Source organism: Sciurus carolinensis, chromosome 2, assembly GCF_902686445.1.
Source record: "Sciurus carolinensis chromosome 2, mSciCar1.2, whole genome shotgun sequence".
NCBI classification, from domain to species: Eukaryota; Metazoa; Chordata; class Mammalia; order Rodentia; family Sciuridae; genus Sciurus; species Sciurus carolinensis.
In genome coordinates, this window is record NC_062214.1 from 16691157 (window position 1) to 16712389 (window position 21233).

At 47.3% G+C, this 21233-nt stretch overlaps 1 protein-coding gene across 8 annotated transcripts in view; it reads left to right on the forward strand.

Moving 5' to 3' along the window:
- The window catches only part of Ptprt (protein tyrosine phosphatase receptor type T), a 1023334-nt gene that overhangs the window by 963584 nt on the left and 38517 nt on the right, over positions 1-21233 (forward strand). For 5 of the 8 annotated variants that reach the window (XM_047539644.1, XM_047539640.1, XM_047539641.1 and 2 more), the window contains 4 exons: positions 8425-8501; positions 16724-16760; positions 18036-18133; positions 21109-21225. In XM_047539644.1, the coding sequence (XP_047395600.1) occupies positions 8425-8501; positions 16724-16760; positions 18036-18133; positions 21109-21225 (329 nt within the window). Of the gene's footprint in view, positions 1-8424; positions 8502-16723; positions 16761-18035; positions 18134-20315; positions 20376-21108; positions 21226-21233 lie in introns of all 8 variants that reach the window. The other 3 variants (XM_047539637.1, XM_047539638.1, XM_047539639.1) reach the window with 1 other exon arrangement.

Sequence of the window (21233 nt, forward strand, 5' to 3'; positions counted from 1 at the left end):
TTCTCTGACCCTCAGTGTCTCCTCTGCAAGATAATTTTAGGTCAGATCTCCATTTAAAGAGACCTAATAAAGATGAACGAATACGGAATCTGAATCTAATGCAGCCCCCCAAGTCAGAGATTTTTAAATTTACATAGGATCTAGTCTAGTCTCTTTGAGTTCATAGGCAAGGAGAGAAGGGACAGAGAGGAAGAGTGGCTGCCCGAAGTCATGAGTCCGGCCTGTAGGACAACCATGACCAAAGCTCTGATCTGTCACTTAAAGCTCCTTGCCAAGGAATCCTCTGCATCATGATGCATCTAAACTCTAGGGAAGAAGGTATTGCCAAGGGGCCCAACCTCGGGGTACAGGAGAGCTGCCAGGTGCTCTCTTCCTGGAGGAGGGGGGTGGTGTGCACAGGAGGCCTGGACCCCCAGGGAGGAACTCAGATTCAGAGCAGACCCACAGGCCTTTCCTCACAGCAGGTTTCTCTGCCGATTCCTGAGGAGACAGGTAGGATGACACCATGACTGCCGTCTCCATTGCTCTGGAGGCCTGGCCTCCATTCTTTGCCCTCCTCTCTGACAGTGGCCCTGGCCTGTGCCCTGCAGACCTCTCCTGGTGCAGAAACCGCTGGGATCCTGCCATTTCCCAACACTCTTGCTTGCATACATGCTGGTCCCGATTCCAACTGCCAACCCATGTCTCTCTCTTCCTGAGGACCTGTTCTGGGGGCTCAGCCTCCTATGTCTGCTTGCAGGACAGAAGTGCCAGGAAATTAAATGTCCCCACAAAAAAGCTGCCCTCAGTCCATGCCTGACAGTAGTGGGAGTTTAAGAACCCAGCTCCCTCTCCGCTGAGGAAGAATGTCTTGGAGGAGCATGTTGTACTTTCTCCCCGAGCCCCTCGGCAGGATTGAGCTCCGGGTCTCCACCCAGGTGGCCACGACTGGGTGACACACCCTGTGGGTTTCCTTCTGTTTCCATCTCACTTCCATCTCTCTTTCCTGATGTTTCCTGGAATCGTGTCTCAGAACACCTGATTGCACCCAAATCCTTTTCTCGGGCTCTGCTTCTGAAGGAATTCAAATAGGAAGGCTTCCTCTCTTTGGAAAGGCCCCTTGGTGGGGCATTGCCTGGTCAACCTGCTAAGGATGCGGGGAGGTGTGGGGTGGGGACCAGTGCCCCTCCAGCCCCTCCCACCCCCCAAAGGTCACACCTGTTGGAAGCACTCCTCACGGAGTTGCCCAACCTCAGCCAGCTTGGAGGTGATGGACAAGGATGTGCACAGAATGCTGGGCTGTGTCTGTGTCATGCCCAAGCCACCCTCTCTCTTGATAATGGTAATTCAATCAAGATTGAGTGTGCAGACCTTTAGCTTCAATGGGGTACCCAGGCAGCCTCAGCGGAATTACCTGTCTCCTCCTAATCCACTCCTGCAGGATGATGGCATTAACATTTCCAATACTTCTAGGAAATGGTTTTTCAGCTACACAATTCATTGTAATGAGTCAAATCTCTTTTCCCTGAGAAATTGTACCTTTTCTTTATCCTCTGCAGTGCCCAGAAGCCAGGAAGGAAGAACGTCAAGTATCCAAATGATACTCTCTCCCCAGCCCCACCTCTTTGAAGTGATTCTCTCTTGAAGTGCATGTAACCTGAGATGACTGATTTATTGGGTCACATCTGTTGATGAAGGAAGGGTCAGGGAGCTCATTTGCTTTGAGTTAGAGCTATGTAGTGGGCATGGGGTCCATGTGGGTCGTAGTGGGGTGGGGACCAGTGTTGGAGACTGAGATATTGGTGATAAGTGGGGGCTGGAGGAACCTGGCATGGAAGGGTGGGCAGGCAGCTGGTTTCAGGGCTGAAGGTGGATAAGGACCCCACCACTCTAGAAGCACTCAACCTTATAACTTCTCCTGAGTTATCAAACTTGGTGCAGGCTTGGGTTTCTCATCCATAAAATGGGGTAGCGACATCTACCTCTCAGAGTTAGCATGAGAATCAAATGGCATAGTGTCCATACAGCTTCCAGAAGAGCACCTGGTCCATCTGACCCCCCTACAGGTAAATTCCTATATCTTGCCATCTGGTATAAGGTGGGTCTCCAATCTCATGACCTAGTCCCAGTAAGATCTTTTGGTCCTTCCCAAGAGAGACTGAAGTGAACACCCAGGGTACCTCTCTGTTAAATAACTGAACATTGATTGGTCTGCATACTCAAACACAAGTGCATCCTAATCATCTGAGGCTTTGTTAAAACACACAATGCCAAGGGCCCATGCCAGTTTCTGACTCAGGAAGTCTGCAGGAGGGTCCAAGAATATGCATTTCTAACAAGTTCGCAGGTGCTGCTAATGCTGTTGGCCCAGCCCCAAATTTGGAGCATCACTGGTCTAGAATAATGAAAACAAATGTACATATTTGTGTTGATCCTTACAAATACATCAGAGCTTTCATATCTGACCTGATGTTTGCAGCAAATCTACAAAGATAGAATTGATTTTTCTCTTACAGTTGGGTCAGTCCCTGCTCAGACACAGTGGTAATTGGTTAGGTTAGGATATGGCAGATCTAAGGTCTGCTTTCACAGCCCACTCACTCCCTTGGCTTCCTCCTACTGATGACAAGAATTGATTGGCAATCTTGACACAAGACAGACTAAGTCCACAGCTATGGTGAGGGGTCAGTATGAGGCCAGGAATAATTGGAATGCAAGATCCAAGTATACTATCAGCCTGGCATGGGATTATTTCTTGGCACATGCAAAGACCCTGTGGCCAGAGTGGACATCATGCATTTGAGCAAGTTAAAGAAGGCTGCAGTTGTCAGGATTCTGTGTGGGGCAGAGGTGGTCTGGCACTGTGAGATCATCAAGGCTTGGTGAGCTGTGGTGAGCTGTGGGGTACTGTAGCCCATACATATCAACTTGCAAGAAAAGACGATGCAATTTTCAGGATTTTTTGAGCTGGTTGATGTGTGCTGGTCGCTTGAAATTGGTGATAGTGGGAGTATTTGCACCACAGAAGTCAGCAGATGATACAGATCAGAGGCCTTTTTTCCCCCAGAGAATTGTTTGTAAAATATTTACCAACATCCACTGGCCCTTGTCCTAAGGCAAGGAGGAACAGATGGATGGCAGACAGAGGGATGACCTTTCCCTGCAGCTGTGTTCAGGGAATGTTTGGGGATTTTCAAGTCCCGGAAGTCACTTCTCCCCTCTGCCTGCTGCCCCTGGCTCCCTCCTCCCACGGGCCAGCCCCTGCCCAACTCCCACCTCCTCTGAGAACCTGAGGACCCGGCTCCCGGACTTTCCTCTCGCGGCTCCATTGAGGAGTTTGCTTCTCCTCCATGTGACTCTCCCTTCCTTGTCTTGAATATCAAATGAGGAGTGCCAAATTAGCTGTTTTTCAGGCTTGCAAAATGTAGATAGAGCATAATGAACGTTCCGGGCTGCTTGTAAATTACCTTGTATAAACTCCTCTGTGTCGCCTGCCGCCCCATCTTTCTCCATGTGCGTGTGGGTAAACACAATTTTTTATCTTTCTAATTACATAAAGTTGGGAGAAGAAAGGGACACGGAATAATATTAGCATTTCCCAGAAGAAATAAATAAACCATGAGGACACCGCCACTCCTTGCCATGCCTTTCTGGTGGCCCTGTAGTTGAATCTGCTCTTTGATGAACACACTCGACAGATCTTTGCCTCTGCAGGTGGGTGGATCTGTACTTGGTACAGGAGGGCAGGTGGAGAGCATCGGGTTTCTCAGTGTCTCTGCCACCAGTTCACTGCCGACCTCACATCCATCTCTGAACCACCATTTATTAAGCACCTGCTGTATATCAGGTATTTTCTCCTAGCACTTTCTTTTGCAATGGATTTAGGTTTTCAGGAAAATGAGACAGCAGGTGCAGACTTCCCACATATACTGTCCCGGCCACCTATGTTCTATTCCCCTTTTATTAACATCCCACATTGGTACTTACATTGGTCACACTTGATGAATCAATATTGCTCCATTATAATTAGCTAAAGTCCACAGCCTATGTTAGGGTTCACTCTTTATGTTGTACAATTCTATAGGATTTGACAAGTGCTTAACTCCAGTAATATGTAAAATAGCTTCACTGTCCTGAAAATCTCCTGAACGTAGTCTATTCAACCAACCTCCTTTCCCAAGTCTCTGACAACTTCTGATTCTTTTTTTCACTATCTCCAAAGTTTGGCCTTTTTCAGAATGTCACATGGTTGGAATCACACAATACCCAGCCTTTCCAGATTGACTTCTTTCACTAAGTTTCCTCCCTGTCTTTCATGGCATGAGAGCTCATTTCTTTTCATCACTAATAATATTCCACTTATTATTATAATCTAGTTATCCATTCACCTATGGAAGGACATATGGGATGCTTCCAATGTTTGCAATTATAAGTAAAACTCACGTGCATATTTTGATGTGCACTTAAGTTTTTAGTCTATTTGAGTAAATATCAAAGAGCATAATTACTGCATCGTATGGTGAAAGTAAGTTTAGTGTTGTGAGAAACTGCCCAACTGGCTTCCAAAGTAGCTGTGCCATTTTGCATTTCCAGTAGCAAGGAGGGAGAATCGCTACTGCTCCACATCCTCACCTGTTTGGGGATTTTGACCTTTTTAATGCTCTAGAGCAACACCTCACTATTATGTTAATTTGCAATTCCCTAATGACACAGAATGTTGGCCATCTTTTCATATGCGTGTCACTTGTGTATCTTCCTGGATGAGATGTCTGCACAGATCTTTTTACTAGGGCTGTTTTCTTCTTGTTGAATTTTAAGTGTTCTTTGTATGTGGTGGATACGTATCCTTTATCAGATGTGGGTTTGGCAAATATTTTCTCCCACCCTATTCCTGTCTTTTCTTTCTCCTAAGGTCCTGGCACTTTTCATGCCTTTGTGTTCTTATTGAATCCTCCCAGCATTCTGAAAGTCACATAGTGTTGACTCCATTTTATTAAGGAAGCCAAAGATAAGGAAATCAAATGACCTGCCACGTGGTGGAACAAGGATCTGAATCCAGATCCGACCCACAACTCCTTACCTCACATCACACAGTAAGAGTAGTTCCTGCTAATCATGAGAGGCCAGCTCATGTGGGAATGAATTTTGGTTATTTCATACTAAAATACCTTCCCACAGTCCCAGAAAAGAGACACCGTACTTGGATTGTCTACAGAGCTCAGCCTGGTTATTTTGGTATTAGTGCATTAAAGTGGTGTGGAGAGATCTCAGCTGCCTGCTCTGCTCACCCTGCCCAAACCACCCCGTACTCCATGGACCCAGGACAGGGCCTCTGCAGCTCAATCAGGCTGTTGCTCTTTCAGGATCTCTGCCTTTGGTCTTGCTGTTCCCTCTAATGGAAACACTGTTCCCCATTGTCCACTGGCCAACCCTTACTCACTCTTAATTCCTCATTTACCTATTACTACACAAAACCCTGTATTCCCCACTTTCTGGACCTTGAAGTTCTACTTCTTTGTATAGGCCTCCCCTATTAAATTGACAAACTCCTTAAGCATGAGACTCATGTTTGGTAACACTTTCTTAGTCCCTTCAACTAGCGTGGTACATAGTAGGTGCTCCATAAATATGTCCTTCATAAATGCATAAGAGGAGATATTGGCAAGTATCTCCAACTGGTTTTTGGAGCACCTTTCATTTTTAAGGTTATTTAGCTAGACAAAATAAACTCAATTCTTTCTGTTTTCTTTTTAATGATTTTTGTTTTCTTGCTTTTTTTAACTTTTATATATATTCTAAAATTGCTCTCAATTTTTAAAATCAGAATCTCTGTTTCCAGTGCTATGGACCCCATAGGGTAGGTGTAACTTAATAAATAAAAGAGATTTTGAATCAGTAAGTCATTAGTGAGACCATTGAGTCAAAACATAAAAATATGTATTTTCATTTTTTAAAGGTATATAGTTTCTGTAACTGCTGGTAACAAGACTTGACATCTGGGGTTCAGAGTCAGGTGCCAGGTCTTGTTTGAATCCCAGCATGCTGGATGGGCTGTCCCCCTGAAAGTCCCTCTCTTAGAGCTAGAACACTAAAGGAGCTGGTGACCAACTGCGCAGACTCCAGCAATAACTACAAGATGCCCAAGGTGCCAGGGTAGCACCTGGCAGGTGGAATGAGAATTCAGGGTCAAAGAGGCCTGAGAGGGAGACTGTGGTACTTGGGAAGCCAGCTTAAACTCTCTGCGCTCCAGTTTCTATATCTCTGCAAAAGGAAGAATCATAAGACTGCATCATTCTGGTATTTTAATAAGTTATAGACATGCTGGGAGGAATAAATTAATGAGGTAATGCTTATAGTCTCCGGTACCCACCATCAACTCCATGAAGTTCAAGTTCCTCCCCCATCTCACACGCATTCCCCACCCAACCAAGGGTCTGCTTAGATTTCTCACCTACTCCTAGTTACTTTCACTAAAACCCTTTGCATGGCCAGTAAGGAAAGTGGCATTGGGTCTGACTATCTAGCATAGTGCCACATGGCAGATCCTCGATGACTAATTCTGAATTGATTGATTGATGGTTATGGGATGGTATCCTATACGGGTCCTGGCCACTGTGTCCATAACTGGACCCATTTCTCACCTTCCCCCACTCCACTCTGCATTGCAGGGACCTGATCTCTGCAGGCTCCATTCCCCAGGCTCTCTTGTCAGCTGGGTTCAGCCAAATGACATGCACTGAGCGGGACATTGGAGAGGAGGAAGAGAAGCAGGAACTCCCCACTCTCCCAGTCACAGTCCTCTTCCTTAGCAAGAAGGGAAGCTCCGCCCTGTCTCCAGCTCCCACCAGGGAGGCACGTGGTGGCCCAGTCCCAGCAGCCAGTCGCGGCTCCTGATTTCTGGGAGTCCCAACCGTCTCCAGGCCTGGGGGACACAGTGTCTCCTTATTGCTTATCTCCAAGTTCTCTCTCTCTCTCTCTCTCTCTCTCTCTCTCTCTCTCTCTCTCTCTCTCTCTTTCTCTCCCTCACTCTCTCTCTCCTATCTGGCTTCTCAAACCCTCTTCTATCACCCAGGCAACCACTTCTCTGCAGTTCATTCTCTCGGGTGTGAGATGGTGTCTCACACCCTGCTTGGCCTTGGAAGCAGAAGCTAAACCCAGAGTCAAGAGGACCCCACTCTTCCATGTCCCTCTGACCACACAGCCAGTCAGTCTACAGGAGCCCGTTTCCTCGTTTGTGAGGAGGGCTGACAGGACCCATCCTGCTGCTTCCACGGGGACATTGTGAGGATAAAATGAGGTCGTCCATCTACACATTCCCCAGGTGCTTGTGGAGGGTCTGCCATATGCAAGTCACTTTCAAGGTGCAGGGCATGGAGGAAGGAACAAGAGGGGCATGGCTGTGTCCTCAAGGGGCTTACGGTTCATCGCAGTAGACGTACTTATACACTGCAGAGCGCTGCGTGGTCGAATAGGATATGCTGGCTTGACTTTCCTCGTCCCTGGGAACCCTCAAGGACGCTCAGGGCTCTCTCACCCACTGGCACTGAACCCCTCCTGCCCTGGAGTAAGAAGGACCGGCCAACGGCCAGTGAATGTACCTTGATATGTGTCCAGGGACCTGGGGAGCAAACTAAGTTCCTCCTTCCCAGACCCAACCAGGCTGTTCCATTTGCCTGTGCCTTTTAAAATGTCAGAGCTCACCTTCATTAATTGTAACAGATTATCGTGATTCTTCTAATGTACTACTTTTTAATTAATTTAGATTTAAATTTAATTTTTTGGATGTTATTTGAAGTAAGCATGGAGATCTTGTGTATGCCTAGACTGTGTTTGAGAAAATATCCTCAGTAACACGATTTTTAGTTACAGGTGACCTCTTTTGTAATGATTTAGTCAGCCTCACTTTAATGAGAGTATCGATACCAATATGAGGCCAACAATCTATTTGCAAGAGTACTCCAAGAGGCAAACGAAAAGCAATTTGTGCACATGTGGAGAAGAGGTGAACTTGCCACTTTTAAGCAAGCGTGGAAATGTAGCACGTTAATTCACATGCAACTCTCACGTCCTGAACACATCTGTATGGTCTCTCTTGTGTAAGTCCTGGACGCGGATTTTTCCGTCTCCACGTTAATGCTGATAGTAAGACTTAAGAAGCAGGTAACATATGGTTACGTGATAACAAAACCAGAAGCTAAAGGGAAGATGGAAGCCACAGGAAGGAAGTGCTTCTAGGTTCTTTTTAGAGCCAGCAACCTCCCTGAGCCTCAACCTCCTCATCTATAAATGGAAGAATAACGGAGGGCAGTGCTGAAGCTGAATGAGAGAGTGTCGCCATAGCTGGTGTGCAGTAACTGTTTAGTGGCAGCTCTAAAGGAGAGAATCACGGGCTTCTCTCCTTAAGGCCCCTTCTTCACTGCCCCTTGCTCTCTGTTCTTTCTGCAGATGACCATTCCCGGGTGAGGTTGCTGGTGCTGGACGGAGACCCGCACTCTGACTATATCAATGCCAATTATATTGACGTGAGTGTCGTGATGGGGCTGGGCAGCTGGGGCCTGGGGTTGGTGGTACAGGCTCAAGATCTGTGGTTGTCCTTGACCTTTTACCACTGGGAAGGTGGCCCTCCCAGAACATGTGCCCAGCAGTCCGCTTCTCCCTGATAGGCATGGCCTAAGTGGATTATCCACCTCAAGCTTCATCTGCTTTCAGGCCGCCAGGACAGCTGCTAGCCTTATTCCTTCAGTCTGCATATTTTTTGTATCTGGGTCTATTCATCCATCCATCCATTCATTCATCTGAAGGTAAAAATGCAGCCATGAACACAACAAAAAATGTAAGGCAACCACCATATGCTAGATGCTACAGGAACCATAAAACTAAAAATGCCATGGTCTCCACCCTCTCAAACCTCAGGAGGGAGATAAGCCACACACATCCATCATACCAGGGCAGCCCGGAAGGTGTCAAGTGTCCCGCGTCCAGATAAAATGCTGCAGGGATTCACAGGTGGGGAAAAAAGATCACTTTTTTTTCCATCAGGAATGCAAAATGTGATGTGGACCAAAGCTTCGAGCACTAGTAGAATTTAAAATCAAAGAGGGGGAAGAACGCCTCTGGTTAGGGAAGAGCAGAAGCCGAGATGGAGCAGCTGTGAAAGAAACGTGCCGCCCCTCCATTCCAGGGGAGCAGAGCCTGCAGTAGGGACAGGGCAGAGTAAGGTCGGACTGGCTCATGGATGGCTCAGGTGGCCAGACCAAAGTCAGACCTTATCCTGCAGCAAAGAGGAACCTACTGAGAGATTTTGCTCAGGGAGATGGCCGATCCAGAATTGAGCTTTGGCATGATTTATGCTACCAGTCATAAGATAGATCAGATGACTCTGGAATTAAGAAAACCGATTAGGAAATAGGCTGCTTCAGTATTCCAGAGACTACTAAGGAGGGGCTCAACTCAAAAAGAAGCCAAGAAGGGTGTCCACGGAAGTAAGAAAGTTTGCAAAAGGAAACTGTGGCCATTGTGGCCAGTCATGCTGGGATGCCACAGTGGCCAGATGACATCCCAGCATGACTTCTCAGGACCTCAGTGCAGAGCCCAGGGGCTTGAAGAATGACTTGGAGATGCACATTGGCCCCTCAGGCTCCCAAATGTATCTGTAGACAAACTATAAAGTACAGTGGCAGGCTTTGCAAATTCCCTCATAATCTTGGCTGAGCCTTGATTCATTAATTCAACAACTGTTTATGGAGTCTTGTGTCGGCCATCTGTTGGTCCTCAGATCCAGTCCTTGTCCTTTTCTGCTCTGCTTTGCATTGCAGGTGTGTGTGTGTGTGTGTGTGTGTGTGTGTGTATGTGTGTGCAGTACAAAGAAGGGGAGCTAATTCCTTCAATGAGAGGCACTGATAGGAGATCAGAGAATGATGGGAAGAGAAACCGGTATATCTTCTGCCTCTCTCCCTCTGTGTGGTAGATCCAGTCATAGCTGCATCTCCTCCACAGCTTCAGCTTCCCTCAGTCAGGACCACCGTGGTTCCCCCTTCTGGGACACAGTCCCAGCTTTGAGGCTCTGGAAACTTCTCTGTTCCCCACTGCCCCACTAGCTCCCAGGCATCGCAGCCTCCTGTTGGGCACCTTGGCTTCTGCATCGCCTGGTTAACCAACTCCCCACACTGAATTCCCTCTGTCTGAAACACCTGGAGGGCTGCCTTTCTAGTTCCCAGACTGGATCCTCACTAACAAGGGGTACCATGGGGAAAGGAGTTGGGGCTGGAGCTTCGGTGGAGATGAAGATGGACAGTATCTACCACCATGGCCTTTCTGGAAAGTTCACAAGGAGGTGGCCAGTTCTGAGTATCTTGTCTCCAGTAAACGAGGCACTCTGAGCCTTCACCCATCATGCACCAGCCTTTCTCTCCTGCATCTATTACTCATTTCACAGATACTCAGCAGACCCTCTACTGTGTACTAGAAACAACCTTCTGGACCAGGTGTTGACCTCAGTGGGACTCAGTCTGGTCAGGGGGTGAGATAAGAAAAAGAAACCTTCCCAGAGCAGGGAATATAGCACCAAAGCCTCAAGGTGAAGGTGGGGTGCCTTAGAGGATGACAAGAGAACCAGCCAGGCAAGAAGGACTTTTAGTAAACTAAGAATTACTGATCCCCTCTCACATACTGACACCACCTTAAGCCGCACCTTAACTTTGCAGGTGGTCACTATTACCCTTTCCAAATGAGGATGCTGAGGCTCTTAAGGTGAAGCAACGTATCCAGCATCATGCTGTGAGCTGGGATGGAGGGGGCAGGAGAGTAATCAGGAGTGGCTCCCCATCAGCCCCTGCGGCCTTGGTCACATCAGTAAGCAGTGATGGCAGTGGTCTCTTAATGAATCACCCCCAGGCCCTCTGCTGGGCGGTTTAAATGAGTCAGCTTACCAAGACTTCTAACTTCAAGGGGAGTCTCGTCACCTCCAAATTCCAGATGGGAGGCTGAGGTGTAGGGAGATTGCAAAGTCTGTGCAAGGCCGTGCACTGGCTAGGGGCAGAACCAGGACAGGAATCAAACCCAAATGACTTCCCAGCCATTGCCCTTCCTTCTGCCCCTCTGTGTACCCCCCAACACCTCCCAGCAGTCAGCACTTAGTGGGGACTCGGCCAGCACATGTTGAATTGGTTCCTTCTTTTCCTCCTTGACCTCATCTATGGCTGAACAGATGTGAGGGTTCTCAGGGCCACAGCCCGTGCTGGGTCCTGCATGCCTCTAGTTGCTGTATGTATCTGGCATATGTCATCTGAATGGAAAATTCCAGAAAAAGTCACTCTCCTGGATACATACTCAATCCACAGCTGCATGAGCTTCTGACTGCAGTGAGAACCGAGGAACACTGGTGTTGTACTGGCAGCAAATGAAATTGCTTTAATGCAAGTGAATCTCTACACCACCAACACTAATAAGGCCACCCGTTTCTATCACGTTCTGTCATTACAGAGCATTCTGTGGGCCTTTTAAGATAGGAAACCAGGGATTGAAGTTGAGAGTATTGCCCACGGTCACACAGCTAGACTTTAATTCTCCATCTAGCTAGAATACACCACAGACTCTGGATGTGTGTGGGTATGTGGGTGTGTGGGTGTATGTATGTGTGTGTGTAAAAAGTATACTAATTCTCCATCCAGCTAGAACACACCACAGCCTCTGCGTGTGTGTGGGTGTGTGCACATGCATGTGTAAGAAGTACAGGTCAAATAGCCTCTGCCACATGGTGTCCTAACATGCAGTGTTGAACCCTGGGCTGAATCTCGGTGGTTAGGATCAAGGGCTACCAAGTCTAATGTCCTTGTTGGCCCTGTTGAATCCAGGTCTTTCTGATTACTAACTTTGTGATCATGCGTAAATTACTTACTCATTCCGATATTTGTAAAATGGAATAACAACACTGACCTATGAATACATGAGAACTGATGCAAAGTGTCTGTCAGGGCCCCAAAGGAACCAGGCTCTCTCAAAGGGGGTAACTCTCCTTGAAAGTTTAATAAGGATGTGGATAGGACTGAGGGAAACCAGCAGGTGCCATGTAGGGTCTTGTGGTGGGCAATGGCGGAGAGCTCTTAGTGGTTAGTTCTAGGCCTAAACAAGGGCAGAGAGTCTCTGTTCAGGACAGGGCTGACTGACAGGAACTGTAGCCCTCAGTGGAGAGGCAAGGCCAACTCATGGTGACCTGGCAAGGAGGGACCTGGAAGGACCTATGCTCTGACCTCCTCCTGCTGGCCACTGAACTTCTGCTTCTGCTCCTCGTTGGCCAAAGTCACCTAGAAGCAGGAGGGCATGGGGCCCACGTGTGGTCCATGTGGTCAACTCCACAGCACAGAGCAGAGCATGGAAGGAAGGAGAGAGAGACCAGAGAAGACACCAGCCACAACTGCTTCCTTGCTCAGTGTCACCACCATGGGCTTGACAGTGGAAGAATCACCTCAGTTAGGAACCTGCTGTATACTCCAGCAAACTTAAACTCTTGGGGTCTCCCTGGGATTCCTGGCAAGACACACACATAGCTACCTAGTCTTACTCCTTTTCCCTGGGCTCCACCCCAACCAGAATCCTTCCTGGCTCCCCAGAGAGCTAAATGTTCAGGCTAGAATCATTCTTCCCCAACTGGACCTTGACAATCCATTGAAATGACTCCATTTGTATAATGAGCAGAACGGGACCAGCCCTGTCTGGGCCTCTGGTCTGCTACTGTCTGAACCATCCTGCTGGTGGATTTGTTTGCACCCATAAATGTATTGGCCACTTGGATCTGTTATAAATTACCAGCCTGGAAATAAATATCATATCTGGGTCCCCAGTAAGTAACAGATGCGTGAGTGCAGAGTGAGATGAATGCGTTTTGGATGCAAACCTCTTTCCCATTGCTCACAGACAGATGGAGGCAGGCCCAGAGCTGGTTTGCAGTCGATTTGCGTACTGTGTAGGTGGGACTTAAATGAACTCAAAGTTCTTTTAAGGTTAGGAAGTTTTCTGTACTAGCTCTTGGCGAATCCCTAGAGGAGCCCCAATTGAGCAGTACATTTCCTTTTATCTCCTTGGCTGAGGAATCTCGTGGTTTGAATGTTTTCTCTTTGGGGACTGTGTGGGTTTTGGAGGCCAGGGAGGGTCTCTTTCCTCAGATGCAGTGTGGGGACAGGCACACAGCATGCGTGCATTCAATATGTTTTTATCAAGACTGATGGCCCAGGCAGACTTCTCCGGGCTGGGGACACAGCCGTGAGCAAGACAGATACCACCCTGCCATGTTGGAGCTCCCATTCACCTGGGGGAGACAAGCAGATAACACGCATGTGAGGGAATAAGGAAGTGTATACTGCTTGGTGATGAGTGAAAGTAAGCCAGGAGAGTGGGAAGTGCAGCCTGGGTGGCCAGAGAAGGGCTTTTTGGAGCACTGATTGACAGCTGAGCAGAAGTCTGAAGGGATTGAGAGGAACCAGTCCATTGCCTGGGGACAGACCTGGCAGCCATGGGAAGTGGCCAAGGCTAAGAGCTCTGGACAGAAACACAACTGCTGTTCCTGAAGACAAGGAATAAACCAGTGAGCAACGGGGACAGTGGTGGGAAGACTGAGCAGATTGCTGAAGGGACATAATGGGAATGACAGGGATATTGAAAGGCCCAAACTAGGCATAATGAAGAAACCAATTAAACCACCTCTCCTCAGAAAACTCTCCTCTGGTCTCCAGGGCTGAGTCAGTTCCCATGGTGCTCCACAAGGCCCACACATCTTCCCCTTGGTAGCTCTTATCCCAGTTTGTTGATGTCTGCAAGCTGCTCCAAAGCAGAACCCACATCCATCTAACTCACTTTTGCATTTTCAGTGTCTTGTAGAGAGTAGTAGCTGCTCCATTAACACCTGGTGATGGCACAATGAACGACCGTGCGAAGAAATAAATCACACAATAGTGAACCCAAGTCATCTTCCATCGAAATGGAAATTCATTTCTAGCTCGGAATTTCATCCTATTGACTTTCGAGCACATTAGAACCTATCAAATCACGGGTTTCTGCAGGTCTTTGGTCTTCCAGTCCAGGCATTAAGGGGATACCCCAACTTCACCTCAGAAACATATTTATGCATGTATTCTATCAACCAGCCTTTGCTGAGAGCTGCACCCTGCTCTTGGTGGCAGTTCCATGGCCCAGGTGGAACAAAGTACAAAAGCACCCACTACAGCATGGGCCACTGTGTTCATTGGGCTTATCCAAAACCCTGCTGGGTCTCTCAGGGGGAAGGTGTTACCTCTGCATCACAGGGTTGGTCACGTCTGAAAAGCAGGGAAACGAGGATAGAACATGGGGCATATGGGTTGTGGGAGTGGATGGAGAAGGACAACTGGAAGTGAGGCTAGAGATGACGATGGAGTCTACAGTCAGCTCCACGAAAAGGCATTTGAGCGTTACCACTCAAGGAAAGGGAAGCCATTGCAGGCTTATAAATGGGAAAATAACACACTCCAATGTAAAATGAGAAGTTCACTGGGGCAGAAAACAGATGGGCTTTGGAGGCCAGGCTAGAGGCAGGGAGGCAGAAGGAGGTTGATGTTGTGGCCCAGGCCGGGTAGGGTGAGGGCTGAGAACGAGTGAGGTGGGCCAGGGATGGCAGAAGAGGGTAGACTCAAGAAACCACATCATTCCAGGTTCTAGAAACTATTTTCTCTTCTCAAACCTACTCCAGAGAACTTCCAAGTCTAATTCTCCTGATCAGCCTCTATACCCTGTCCTTCTTGACTTGGAGGAACAGATAGACCTCACCTCTCGTGTATCAGAGAATTTATTACACTAACAGAGAGAGGACCCACCATCCCAGTACCCGCTAAAAGTCCAGTAGGTACTATTAGTCATGGTAGTCTCTTAACAAATATTTTCCAGGTGAACAATAATATAATAATAGAGCAAAGACATTTATGTTATATCTTAGAATAGTGCCTGGTATAAAGTAACGTCATGTGTTAACTCATCTAATCTGAACAGTACTATGATTTAAATACTCTTATCCCCATTTTACAGGAAAAAATAATAACTGAGACACAAAGAGGCTAAACAACTTATTCTAACTATACAACTTAGACAGAGCCAGGATTCAAACTCAGGGAGGTGGGATGGCTTGGTACATATAACCACCACACTATACTGTCCTTCTAATTGGTTTATCAGAGCTTGCTTTTTGGGTGTTTGCTGAGTCTCACTGTGTTAGCCTCTGTGGGGAATCTTTTAAGCTTAGGAGGCAACGTTTGTCAACTCAGTGTCCTCACTATGTAAATGGGATCACTCAAGCAGAGTTCAGATGGGACTGTTGATGGCTATGTGGTTGATCCAGCTGTTCTGATTATAAATTGGTCTTGGGTTGGTGTCAACAGTCTGCTGTAGAGAATGGCCAGCAATTGGAAGGTACCTACTAAATAGTTATTGGCCAAGGGAAAAACTAATGTAGAGAAACTAGTCTTTGCATTAGCAAGTAGATCCAGAACTTTAGAGAGGCCACATCTATCGCACCAGAAACCATACAAATGGCAATTTCAGCTGATTTCTTGAAGGAGGCCTTGAGGCAGCTCATCCACTTTGATAGGACAGGACTCTTCAACATTTGGGGGGAAAAAAAAACAAGGGTTCTTCAAACTTTAGGGTTTATTTTCTCCAGATGTGGTTAACCACAAAGTTAAGTGATATCAGGACTGTCAACAAACTCTCCACAGGCTCCATAGTTGGCATCTGTGTTTTAAAATGAAATGTGTCCATCCTTCATTCATTCACTGAATACTAATGGCATTCAGTGTTCTATTCTAGATGCAGATCTGTCAGTCTCTAAAATGTGTACTCAATATGATCTGCTACCTTTGTAACAAGGGAGGGGCCCCTCCGTGTGTGTCACACCCAAGCACAAGAGAGAGTTGTGGGGCTGGGGATATAGCTCAGTTGGTAGAGTGCTTGCCTCGCAAGCACAAGGTCCAGGGTTCAAATCCCCAGCACTGCAAAAAAAAAAAAAAAGAGTTGTGTTCAATCTCTTCTCCTGACAACTGGAGGTGTGGGGTGCCAGGGTAACCCCACACCAGAGTCCAGCAGGGCTTATGGGAGCACCCTGAAATGCACAGGGAAGTCAGAAAGTGGTCTTTGCATTAGCAAGTCGCTCACAGGTCTCCATATTGACACCTCCACATGGTCCTCTCTGCATGCAGAACTTTAATTACAATCCCAAATATGTTGGCAGAGAGAAGCAATGTGGCATTCTTCCCAGTTTTCTTTTCCTTAATTGTTACTAATGCAAGGAGTCAACAATAGAATTGTTTCTTCTGTTTTCTCCTCTGAGTGTCCCACAGGGCCTTGTACAGTGTTCTGCATATAATCACAGCTCAGGAAAGACTTTTTGGTGGCCGATGTTCCCTCATATACCTGGAAACTCCTTCTCCCCTCTTTTTGCATGCCTGGGCACAAGTGACGCACACATGGCTTTTGTTCCCCATGCCACTGGCCCCAAGGCAAGCCTGGATGGGCACCTCACAAATAGCTATGACGATAGTTAGCATTTGGTGACTTACTGAGTGTTTCACATGCATCATCTCATTTCACCTTTGTCACACTCTGGAAAATGGCTAGTGCTCTTCCCATTTTGTCCATGAGGAAATCAAGCCGAAAGAAGATATTTATTAATATTGTGCCTTTTGCAAACTCTGACTGGAGACTGTGCTTTTCTTCTGCTATCCAGGGGTACCATCGACCCCGGCACTACATTGCAACTCAAGGTAAGTGCCCTCTCTCTGCCTGGTGCCTCAGAGAAGCCTCGGGGGCTCCAGGGGAGAGGACTTTCTGGGAAATCAATGCAAGCTTGTGGCCCCAACACTTCTTTTCCACTAAGAAACCCGACCCGCCCTGGAAGAGATGAATGAGTTTCCACTGGCAAAGAAGCCAGGGGCAGGGTTGGCCAGGCTCAGGGTTCCCTGAGAAGGAAGGAGGCAACAGGTACGGCCAGGAAGGGCATGAGGAAGCAGCTGTCACTGGGAAATGGTCAGGAGGGAGGGGCCCAGGCAGGGCACAGCAGAAGTCTCAGCCTCCAGCAGATGTCACCCAACAGAGCTGGAGCTGTCTCCTCAGTGGGTACACATCCGTGACTGGCACACATGCAGCAGGTTGCCCTAGAAGGTATCTTACTGGCATGTTAAGAATGGTCATGCCTTTCAGATCCTTCTAGAAAGAAATCCTGCAGATAATTCTATATATGGACAATGACATATAAAAACATTCTTCACAGGATTATCTGTAATAGTAAAAGAAGTGAAAAATCTTAAAATGACCAGTAATAGGTAGATAGATGGGTTATAAATGTGTTAGCCCCATATACTAGAAAACTCTGCGGCTATGAAAAAGTCATACTTGGTAAGAATTTTTAAGGCCATAAAAAATATTCATAATCGATATGATGCTTATTGCAGTAACTACATATATATATATATTTACATATAAATACAGAATGTTATTCAAACTTTTATAGCAAACACATGCATTATTCTCGTAATTTTAAAAATGGTTGGACATTGGAAGAATAATTTCCGAGAAAATTGCTTTGGACTATCTGATCCTCTCTCCCATTCCTTGTCTTTTTGTTTTGTTTTGTTTTATTCTTTTCTTTTCTGTACCTTCTTTCCCCCTCGGGCTTCAAATGAATGCCTACAGCATTTGTTGAGTTCAAAATTGGGCCTCTCCACCCTTCCACCCCAATTTCCTTTCTGTCTCTCACCAGAGACCAGTTTTTGGAAAATTCCTTGAACACAATTCAAAATAGAGTTCAGGGGACAGCAGGGTTGGTGGGGCTGCACAGGAGGGTGACAGCAGGGGCAGGGGTGCCGCGGATCATGCAGGTTTGGGATGTGGCTTTTCTTACCCATGCTCTGGCCCCAGTCTCAGCCGCTTGGTGTATGAGCGAGACCCTCCTGACCTCGCCAAGGCAGCCAAGAGGGAAGGACTCTGGGCTGCTACCTCGCACTCACAGACTCTGACCCTATCACCTTCTCTGTCGGCAGGTCCAATGCAGGAGACGGTAAAGGACTTTTGGAGAATGATCTGGCAGGAGAACTCCGCCAGCATCGTCATGGTCACAAACCTGGTGGAGGTGGGCAGGGTAAGCCTCTCCTGCAGTTACCTGGGCAGATGCCAGGGGTGCACTGACGCACCTCCGTTGTGCCAAGGGCCTCCTCATCCACATGACACCCCCACCGCGGCCTCGGGGGAGACAGCATCACTCCTCTTCCACATTCGAGCTATGTCCTTTCCCTCCAAGTCCCCGGACCCCTTCTTCACCTCCACTCTCCATTAATAATGTCATCTCATGTATTTGGAGGAAATTAAAGTCATCAGACTTGAACTCCCTCATCGTCCAATCACAAGGCCGCCATCCTACTTGTATCATCTACAACCATCTTCTTGGTCTTCCTCTCTGCTGTCAGGTTCAACCGGAAGAAACGGCTGCTTTTCTTGACCCCAGATGGTCATGCATTGGCCATTTCCCACAGCTCTGCCCAACAGGACAGAAGCTGTTTCTCTGCCCTTTCACAGGCAAGACTTGAATCTCAGATTCTGCTCAGGGATTTTCTTACTGTCCCCATGACTTAGAAAACGCCTCTTCCTCGTTGCTAGATCATTCTGCTCTGTATACCGACATGCTCAGTCCCTTCCCCCTTCAAAAGACAAAATGGGCTAACAAAAATAATTCTCCCGTCCCCACTTTTCTGCCAAATCCTATAGAGACTCACACCATGGCTCAGTTTCTTCGACCCCATTCTCTTACGCACTCCAACGTGGCTCTTCTCTCCATTCCACCCGTGGCGACATCGTCAGCATCACCCACATCCTCCATGTTGACAAATCTGGTCGCCACGTCTTTCTTCTCTCTGCTCATCTTCTTCCACCTCTCAGCAGCATCTGTGCTTGGTCTCCTAATCTTCCTCCCCTGACCGCTAATCCCTGACAGTCTTCAGGACTCAGGCCTTGGTCTCCTTCTCTTATCTAGTCAAACTCTGTCCTGGTCATCCTTAACTAGGGTTTAGAAATGGGACTGCTATTCCAGGGCACTTCTGACTACCTGGGTTAACTATGGCAGATGAGAGGGCTGCTGAGTTTAAAGACAGGTGTACAAACTCCAGGATTCAAAGGGCCTCTCTAGAAGAGTGGGCAGGTAAGTTTTTGTCTTAGCAAGAACCAAATATCCAGAAAGCACCCTGGCTATAGCCATGGGAAGGGAATCTGGGCTGCAATCATCCAGTCTGGGGGTATGGACATCATGTGGCATGACAGGAATTTGGGGCCAGGTGCCACTCTATCCTTGAGTTCACCTTTAAATAGCCCATTCCTCCATTTTACAGACGAGGACACAGACCTAAAGAGATGGAATAACTACCCTGAAGTCACCCAGCCAGAATCCAGGCACAAAATCTGACTCTTGACTCTCATTCTAACACTCATGGTCCCCAGCGACTCCATCCCAGAGTGCAGCTACTGTAAATGAAGTGGCCAGCCAGGCATTAAGAATTCAGAGGCAAATTCCAGCCTGGCCCACCGAGGGAAAGGGCTTCCCTCGAGGGATTGACCACAACTCTAAACCCTTAGTGGAACTCCTGCTGGTGGTCACAGGCTGTACCAGAACACCCAAATTTGTCTCAAAACAATTGTACAAGGCACTGTTGCTGGTCATTATTCAGATATCCCGGGCTTGCATCCTGGCTCCAACTCTTGCCAACAGTTGACTTTGGACCATTTTTTTCACTTTCCTATGATTTAGATCCTCATCTGTAAAATGGAGATAATAATAATATCTACTTCATAAAGTTATGGTGATAGGTAATTAAAAAATACATGTAAATTATCCATAGAACACTTGGTAGTCAGTGTTAGACAAAGTAGGTAAGTGTTATCTGTCATTATCAACAGGAAGTTGACTCAGGTTTCAGAACTTTCTGGAAGCTACTCAGCTACTGAGTTTTAGAATCAAGCAGTGAATGAACTCGCCTCCAAACCCCATTGCACTGTACCAGTGTTTCCCTAAGTGGGTTCCATGGGATGCTAGCCTGCAGGATGCTTAGTGAGAAGAGGGTTCCATGGTTAAATACGTTTGGGAAATGCTGTGTCCTCTGCCCCTTTCAGAGAGTCCTAAAACATTAGCGTTAGCACTCGAGGAGCTGAGTAGTCCTGTAGCGAAGCAGCCTGTTTATCTTTGTGTAATCAGCATTTCCCAAACTCATTTGACCACAAAACCTTTTTTTGTTTGTTTGTTTTTTGTTTCTTGTTTTGTACCTAACACCTATTAGCACCCAGCGGAACACACTGTGGGAAATGCCACACTAGGCCGCGCAGCGTCCCCCGGAATGGTAATAACGCTTTTGTTCTTTTAAGGGGAAAACCATGGTCTCTTTTCCCTCCGCAGAGTGTGACTTATGGAACTGAATGTGGGAATGGCTTGTGTGTAGCATCTGTACCCACTGTCAGGGCAGAGAGCAGGGACGGAGTCTTCCCTGAGAGCCCAGTACCTTCTATCCTTTTCCCCACTGAGAGCCTTTCTCCTTCCAGACCCCAGTTACCGCCTCTCTATACCAACCCTCTCCTGACCACTTCTGCTTCCAACTCCTTGCTGTTTCCCTCCTTTTATTCTCATCTTTGCTTAGCTGATGACACTCAGCTGCTCCAGTCTGACATAGCAGAAATTGAACTCAGCCCAAACTAGAAAAACTGGCCACATGACCTTGGATAAGTCACCAAACCTCCAAACCAGAGTATTATTTTTGTCTGAAAAATGGAAATAATAATACCCACCAATCTCACCTCGTTCTGTTTGATCACTTGGTGTGATCATGCTTTGGGAAATTATGAAGAACATGGCAAAGGAAGGTCCTGCTTTTATTTCCAATGGCCCTAATGACTCTGGGAGGGAACGTGGCCCTGTGCTGTTTGCTAGTCCCCGGCCAGCTGAGCACCCCATGGACTGAAATGCCACCAAATTTTCCCTTGGGTTTATTTGAATGGAGAACCAGATGCAGTGGTGGCTGGGTGTGAGCTGCTCATGCAGCCTCATCTCTGTCCTCTCCGTCTCTCACTTGGCCACAGGTGAAGTGCGTGCGATACTGGCCAGATGACACAGAGGTCTATGGAGACATTAAAGTCACCCTGATTGAAACAGAGCCCCTAGCAGAGTACGTCATCCGGACCTTCACAGTCCAGAAGGTAAGTTT